The sequence below is a fragment of the Staurois parvus genome, unplaced genomic scaffold, assembly GCF_062004578.1.
Source record: "Staurois parvus isolate SC_StPar_1 unplaced genomic scaffold, SC_StPar_1.0 ptg000310l, whole genome shotgun sequence".
NCBI lineage: Eukaryota > Metazoa > Chordata > Amphibia > Anura > Ranidae > Staurois > Staurois parvus.
In genome coordinates this window covers 2,095,795-2,104,733 of record NW_028318106.1, presented here as the reverse complement: position 1 = coordinate 2,104,733, position 8,939 = coordinate 2,095,795, and the positions used below count along the sequence as shown (strand labels likewise).

Here is an 8,939-nt window from a genome sequence, read left to right as displayed (position 1 = left end):
TCCCTAGGCGTGGTCGTCCTGTAAAAATTACTGCAAGAGCACAGCGCAGAATGCTGCATGAGGTAAAAAAGAATCCCAGAGTGTCAGCTAAAGACCTACAGAAATCTCTGGCACATGCTAACATTTTTGTTGACACATCTACAATAAGGAAAACATTAAACAAGAATGGAGTACATGGGAAGACACCACAGAGGAAGCCATTGCTGTCCAAAAAGAATATTGCAGCACGTTTGAAGTTTGCAAAAGAGCACCTGGATGTTCCACAGCACTACTGGCAAAATATACTGTGGACAGATGAAACCAAGATTGAGTTGTTTGGGAAGAACACACAACACTATGTGTGGAGAAAAAAAGGCACAGCACACCAACATCAAAACCTCATCCCCACTGTAAAACATGGCGGGGGGAGCATCAAGGTTTGGGGCTGCTTTGCTGCCTCAGGGCCTGGACGGATTGTTGTCATTGATGGGAAAATGAATTCCAGAGTTTATCAAGACATTTTGCAGGAAAACGTACGACCATCTGTCCGCCAACTGAAGCTCCGCAGAGGATGGGTGATGCAACAGGACAATGACCCAAAGCATACAAGTAATTCAACAAAACAATGGCTGCAACAGCACAGAATACGCCTTCTGGAGTGGCCCAGTCAGAGTCCTGACCTCAACCCGATTGAAATGCTGTGGCATGACCTTAAGAGAGCGATTCACACCAGACACCCCACGAATATTGCTATACTGAAACAGTTTTGTGAAGAGGAGTGGTCCAAAATTGCTCCAGATCGTTGTGCAGGTCTGATCTGCAACTACAGGAAAACGTTTGGTTGAGGTTATTGCTGCCAAAGGAGGGTCAAAGAATTATTAAGTCCAAAGGTTCACATACTTTTTCCTCCCTGCACTGTGAATATTTACATGTTATGTGCAATTAAACCATGGCAACATCTAATGTTTGTGTAGTATTATGTTCAGCAGGCTGTGTTCTTCTATTGTTGTGACTTAGATGACGTTCAGAGCACATTTTCTGCCCAATTCATGCAAAACTCCACGTAATCCCAAGGGGTTCACATACTTTTTCTTGCAACTGTATATATGGACCCAACTGTATCTGTATGTGCAATGATGACTTACCAGCCAGGATCCCGTTATAATTAAAGTACGTTCTTTGCTAGCCAGGGCATCAAGCTCATTAAGTCTATGAAATTCAGCTGCATTCTCAGCAGTCTTTCGTCGGTCTATTCGTGTCTGTATCAAAGTGCTGGAGGAATAAACAAAATGGGGAAACATTTTCCTTACAGTGGTTGTAAACCCTTACATATATGTGCAATACCCAGTGAAGTGACTGGCCTCAGGTGATACACAGAGATTAAACAAATCCTCCTACCTAAGTTGTACCTGTTTATCTGCATACATTCAAAGTGCAGAATTTACACAGGATCTCTCAGCTCTGAAAAGTAGGGGGTGGGGAGCTGAAGTTACACTCAGTGAGGAGAGCTCTGAGAGCTGATTAGAGGGAAGGGACACCTCCCTCCACACAGCACACAGGAACAGAACTGGGGCTGACAATTGCAGGCTGCGCCGTCCCCTATCACCATTTTTTCTCTTGGTGTCAGGAAAACTTGTCAGACGTGACTCATGCACATAGCAGAGGAATGAAGCAGCAGACATAAATGACACTTAGTGCTCTAGATTGAGCAAGCACACTATAGAGAGATATGCTTTTTTCAATTTTTATGTCTGAGGTTTACAACTGCTTTAAAGATTAACAATGGATATGTCCGGGTTTAATAATTAACAAAAGTAAATCTTTGCAACTGAGATGAACATGAAAACGAAACAACCACAACAGGGCTTGAATATGAATATTCAAGCCTAAACCAAGTCTCACACCTTTTTATCTTTTTACATTCCTATGACCTCACGTTATGATCTGTAACTGATTTTTTTTTTTTTTGCTGGAAAATTCCTTAAAGCACTATGTTATCTTTTTCTCGTCACCCCTCATGACAAGTGTCCTCACACAGACATGTATTGCAGAGGAAGAGGCAGGGCGTGTCTGACCAGGTCTCTTACGGAGTGCACTGGGTCTAAAGCTGGCCATACAGTAGTAGATCTTCAAACAAACGTTTGTCAAAATATTCTTTGTACATTTGATGGCTGGACGACTGTCATCTGAAAGTACTTCAAAATGTTGTTTGCTTTATACATTGGCTTTTGGAATAATTAGCCTTTGCTGAACAGAACCCACATACACTCTTAGAAATTTGTTTGCTCAAAAAAATTCTCCATCCTGCGCCTTCAAAATTTCTCATCACTGTGGTCGAAAACGAACATCAATTTGACCCATCTTACAGGTAATCAAACAAACATTGTTGCCAAGGAAATTCTACTAGTGTATAGCCAGCTTTAGGTTAGGTTCACACTGTGCAGGTCAGTTGCATATGAAGGAATCGCATCTGTTCCCGTAACCAGCTGAATTGTGCTGCTCTTACGAGACATGCAGGGCTGCCATTCATTCTAAATGGATCGCAGGCACGGGAACCACAGGAACACACGCATGGTCCAAAATGCACCTCAGACTCTCAGAGCTCAGTGATGCCCTGGTCCAAATCTGGGAGAAAATACCCCAAGACACCATCCTTCGTCTTATTAGGAGCATGCCCCAACATTGTCAGGCATGCATACAAGCACGTGCGGGCCACACAAACTACTGAGGACCATTTTGAGTTGCTGCAATGAAATTTCAGCAAAATGGACTAGCCTGCTGCATAATTTTTTCACTTTGATTTTTGGGGTGTCCTTACGTTCCTAACACATTACCCAGTCCATATCAGTATAGATATCCAGCATGATATTTTTCCCCATTGAGATCTGATGTGTTTTCAAAGTGTTCATTTAATTTTTTTGAGCAGTGTATTTTTATGATTTCATTTATGCTTTGAAGTGTATATCTAAGAGACTGAAAAAAAAATTGCGCTACATCTCTGCAATACATGCACATTTCCCTGTTTTACCACTGTGACTGAATAAAAAAAAAAGGAACAAAGTCTGTATGGACAACTTTAGACTGCGCTCCATGTAGTGTGTGACCCGCTGGCAAGGTGTGGGAGCTTATAGAATAGAATATAAAATAGATAGCACTCATAAGTATATAGTTGTTTTACAAAGATGTTTAAATTCTGTCTTAAAAACATTTTTATTCATTTTATCTTAGGGCTATAAAAAACAAAAGCAAGGACTCCTGGTAGGAAAAGAGACAATGAGAGGATAAGATAAGAGGTTTCTGTTCAGGATGGCTATGCTCACTTCTCCATTGTATCTATAGAGTAACCCATGGTTATCACTTACACCAGCAGTGGTATCCAAACTGCATCCCTCAGGCTGAATGTGGCCCTTTACTTGCTTTTATTTCTATCTTGGGTCACTATTCCTCGCACTGACACCAATGATGAGGAACTATTCCACTGACACCAATGAAGGGATACTATTCCTCCCACTAATACCAATGATGGAGCACCATTCTGCTGACTAATACCAATGATAGGGCACTATTCCTCCCACTAATACCAATGATGGGGCACTATTCCTCCCACTAATACCAATGATGGGGCACTATTCCTCCCACTAATACCAATGATGGGGCACTATTCCTCCCACTAATACAAATAATGGGGCACTATTCCACTCAGTAATACAAATAATGGGGCACTATTCCACTCAGTAATATCAATGATGGAACACTATTCCTCACACTAATATCAATGGTGGGGCACTATTCCTCCCACTGACGCTAATGATGAGGCACTATTCCTCCCAGTAATATCAATGATGGGGCACTATTCTTCCCACTAATACCAATGCTAAGACACTATTCCTCGTTCTGATACCAATGAAGGGGTTCTATTCCTCCCACTAATACCAATGATGGCCACTAGTCATCGCACTAATACCAATTATGAGGCACTACTCCTCCCACTAATACCAATGATGGGGCATTATTCCTCGCACTGATACCAATGGTGGGGCACTATTCCTCCCACTGACACCAATGATGAGGCACTATTCCTCCCACTGACACCAATGAAGGGATACTATTCTTCCCACTAATACCAATGATGGGTCACTATTCTGCCCACTAATACCAATGATGAGGTACTATTCCTCCCACTAATACCGATGGTGAGATACTATTCTTCCCACTAGTACCAATGACGGGGCATTATTCCTCCCACTAATACCAAAGATGGGGCACTATTCCACTCAGTAATATCAATGATGAGGCACTATTCCTCCCACTGACACTAGTCATGGGGCACTGTTCCTCCCACTAATACCAATGGTGGGGCACTATTCCTCCCACTGACACTAATGATGAGGCACTATTTTTCCCAGTAATACCAATGAGGGGGCACTATTCCTCCCACTAATACCAAAGATGGGGCACTATTCCACTCAGTAATATCAATGATGAGGCACTATTCCTCCCACTGACACTAGTCATGGGGCACTGTTCCTCCCACTAATACCAATGATGGGACACTATTCCTCCCACTGATACCAATGACGGGGCATTATTCCTCCCACTAATACCAAAGATGGGGCACTATTCCACTCAGTAATATCAATGATGAGGCACTATTCCTCCCACTGACACTAGTCATGGGGCACTGTTCCTCCCACTAATACCAATGGTGGGGCACTATTCCTCCCACTGACACTAATGATGAGGCACTATTTTTCCCAGTAATACCAATGAGGGGGCACTATTCCTCCCACTAATTCTAATGTTAAGGCACTATTCCTCTCACTAGCACAAGTGATGAGGCAGTATTCCTCCCACTAATACCAATGATGGGGTACTAATCCCCCCACTAATTTCAATGATGGGGCACTATTCCTCCCTTTAATACCAATGCAAAGACACTAATCCTCCCACTGACACCAATGATGGGGGACTATTCCTCCCACTAATACCATTGATGGGGCATTATTCCTCCCACTAATACCAATGAAGGGGTACTATTCCTCCCATTAATACCATAGGTGGTGAACAAGTCCTCCCACTAATACCAATGATGGGGCACTTTTCCTCACACTGACACCAATGATCCAATGATGAGGCACTATTCCTCCCATTACTACCAATGATGGGGTACTATTCTGCTCACTAATAACAATGACAGGGCACTATTCCTCCCACCAATTCCATGGGTGGAGACATGGGCCAATATAGAGGTGAATACAACAAAGAACTGTCAGTTTTTTTAGGTGATTGACAGTGTTGCTTTCAGTAATGGAATGTGTACTTACTTGACTTCTTCTCCATAGGTTACAACAGATTCATCTGTTAGAAGCTTACAAGCTAGGCCAATGTTTTCTGCTGTTTCTGAAATAAATAATAGTTTCAGTTTCCCATTAGACTTGATTCACAAAGAACAAGCTGGAGTGTAAAATAAGTTATTGTCAATACCTGAAACTGATAGGCAATGTGTCATGACAAGTAAAGGCAAAGTCCAGCGTATTGAAGGAAGAATGGTTCTTAAGTCAATATAGGCTAATTTCTTGACACCACAAAACTACTTTCTTGTTATTTATTGCCTCAACTATTGCAACTCTGTCCTTGTTGGCCTACCTCTACACGGGCTATCCTCCCTTCAGTCTATCATGAATGCTACCGCCAGGCTTACTCACCTAACCAAGCACTCAGCCTCTGCCACCCCTCTCTACCAATCCCCCCCACTGGCTTCCACTCTCCCAACATATAGTTACATGGTTGGGAAGATTGATAGTCACCAGTCCAGCTGAAGAAAAACAGCCCCAAAGCATGATACTGCCACCACCATGCTTCACTGTGGGTATGGTGTTCTTTTAGTGATGTGCAGTGTTGTTTTTGTATCTTTAGGAACTATGGCCAAAAGGTTGGTTTCATCAGACCATAACACATTTTCCCATATGCTTTTGGGAGACTTCAGATGTGTTTCTGCAAATTTTAGCCGGGCTTGGATGTTTTTCTTCATAAGAAATGGCTTTCTTCTTGCCACTCTAGCCTAGCCCGTAGCCTAGAGATATGAAGAATGCGGGAGATTCTTGTCACATGTACCACACAGCCAGTACTTGCCAGTTATTCCTGCAGTTCCTTTAATGGTGCTGTAGGCCTCTTGGCAGCCTCCAAGACCAGTTTTCTTCTCGTCTATTCATCAATTTTGGAGGGACGTCCAGTTCTTGGTATTGTCACTGTTGCGCCATATTTTCTCCACTTGATGATGACTGTCTTCACTGTGTTTCTAATGCCTTGGAAATAATATCTAATGCCTTGGAAATTCTTTTGAACCCTTCTCCTGACTTATTATTATTGTATAGGATTTATAAGCGCCAACAGTTTGCGCAGCGCTTCACAAAATGAAGGCAGACATTACAGTTACAATACAATTTGGAACAAGAGGAAACAGAGGGCCCTGCTCTTTAGAGCTTACAATCTAGGAGGAAGGGGTACCTTTTACCAATGAGATCCCTCTAATGCTTTGGAAGCTCCCTGCGGACCATAGCTTTTGTTGTAGGATGCAACTTTATGTCAGGAAAGACATACTAGAACAGCTGAACTTTATTTGGGGTTAATCAGAGGCACTTTAAACAATGGCAGGTGTGTACTGACTCCTATTTAACATGATTTTGAATGTAATTGCTTAAATCTGAACACTGCTACATCCCCAGTTAAAAGAGGATGTGCACACTTATACAACCACGATTTTAGTTTTTTATGTTTACCCCGCCCCCCCCCCCCCATCCTTCCCCGTAAAAGATTTCAGTTTGTTTTTCAATTGAGTTGTACAGTTTATAGGTCACATTAAAGGTGGAAAAAGTTATGAAATTATTTATCTTTGTCTCATTTTTTACATCACAGAAACCTGACATTTTAACAGGGGTGTGTAGACTTTTTATATCCACTGTATGTTCCTATGTGTCTTGTAGGCGTGGCTACGAGGTCAGACAGGGCCACCATTCCCACAGCTGCCCAACAATGTAGCTAGCAAAGAGACAGCTGCTTGATAACCAGCACTTATCTTGGCACCTGTCAGACACAAGCCTGAGAAAGAGGAATGCATTCCTCTTGCCAGGGCCATCTTATTAGCATCATGGGCCCCAAGGCAAATTAATGCACTGGGGCCCCTACAAGCCTGCCTCAATTTACACACATACTCTCAAGAATTAAAGTATAAATAAATAGTTGATAGAATGAAATATACATTTATTAGTACTTTCAATAAAATTGATCTTAAACAATAAGAAAACATGCCATAAATCGAAGACTAATCAACACAAAGGGCACAGTACGAGGGGAAAGGTGGGGGGAGGTAGAAGGGCAAAGTACGGGGGGGGGGGTCCAGAAGGTACAATACTGGGATCAGGAGGGCAAAGTACAGGTTCTGGGTTGCTGGCCGGGCTATCCTGGGACAGCTTAGTGAAAAGTGTGGTAGTCTCAGCAAATCCAGGACAGTTAGCCAGTATGATGTAATGCAAAATTATCTTGAGGCCCCCGTGTACTTGGGGCTCATGGGCAGGGCCCAGGGGTGTCCATGCATTAAGACAGCTTTGCCACTTGCCACCACTTGTCTAAGGCAAGAGCTTAGAGGTGAGACAAGCGTTGCTTTTTAATTGAAATGAGAGTTTTTCTCTATGAGAAAACTGTACTTATGAAACCCCCTCTGCCCAGCAGCACCCCCAAAGTCTTATACTCATCTGTCCATGCTCCTGAATGTTGCCTCCAGCACCCTTTACTGCGACCTACACAGCCACTACAGAAAACTCTCCTAGTGAGACAAGTTCTTCCTTCCATGTTTTTTTCTATAGCTAGGCCATGTATTTGGCATCCCAGTGGATGGCCTCTCCCTTGGAATGAATAGGATTTGTAGTCTTACTTTATCTGGGAACCATACACCTCAGTTTACCTTTCTTGTCACCAGTTAGAACCCAGATCTTTATGTCTGCTTTTGCCAAAGTGTAGATAGTCTCCGGCACTCCATCCTGTAACTTGTCTTCAATTGCTGTGGCTCCCAGTAGCTAAAAAAGTAAAATAAAAGTATATTCAAAATGAGAAACCCATGTGAACACCAATTTATAAATTGAAGAAATATTCAGTCAAATAAGGTCTTGCTTTGAAGATTAAAGTGTTCCTATTTCCTGTGGCATCTGATCATACTTGGCAAAGCTATCAACTATCCATGTTTTGGGCCCAAATTTATCCATAAATATATACGGTATACTATTTAGCTAGCATATGTACTAATATTGCTCTTCTTTTACAGTGCCCATGCAAAGGGACAAATAAAAGCAAATATTGTGACATCTGGCAAAGGAATAGAGTGATACCAATTATTTACAATTCTAGAAATGTCCCGTATCATGTGCAGAGATCTTCCAATATGTTGGAGAGATTTCTATACAATCTGTATCTGTGAATTATTTAGAATGAACGTTTTAAAGCTCTCCTGGGTCTCTCCCTCCTCATTGGCTAGGACAGCAGCAAGAGCCATAGAAGTGACAATAAAGCTTTTTTTTTTAAATGACAAACATGTCATATTTACTTGCTCTGTGCAGTGGTTTTGCAAAGAGCAGCCCCAATCCTCTTCTTTATGGGTCCTTACTGGTGCTCCTGGCTCCTCCCCCTTGTGTGGCTCACAAAAGGCCTTTGAGAACGCCCAGTGGGAGGAGCGAAATACGTCAGAAGGGAGATGCTAGTGACGTCCCATCTGGTCCATAGAATGCATGCTGGTGTGCTACTTCTGGTCTGGCGTTTGTGAGTGGAACACAATTTTACCTTTAACTTAAATAAACAGTATTTCCCTATGTGGGCTCCCTTTTTCTCTCTATATACAATCTTATGAAGAGTATAATCATGAATGGGAAGTCAACAACTGAGGATCAGAATAAGGATTGGACCCACAGGAG

The 8,939-nt window shown here is 42.4% G+C and overlaps 1 protein-coding gene across 1 annotated transcript in view; it reads right to left on the bottom strand.

The window, feature by feature from the left end:
- LOC149457638 (phospholipid-transporting ATPase IC-like) overlaps positions 1-8,939 on the bottom strand; it is a 145,018-nt gene that overhangs the window by 37,216 nt on the left and 98,863 nt on the right. The window contains exons 19-21 of the mRNA XM_089683443.1: positions 7,940-8,051; positions 5,304-5,379; positions 1,125-1,251 (exon numbers count right to left, since the gene is read on the bottom strand). Of these exons, the coding sequence (XP_089539569.1) occupies positions 1,125-1,251; positions 5,304-5,379; positions 7,940-8,051 (315 nt within the window). The remainder of the gene's footprint in view (positions 1-1,124; positions 1,252-5,303; positions 5,380-7,939; positions 8,052-8,939) is intronic.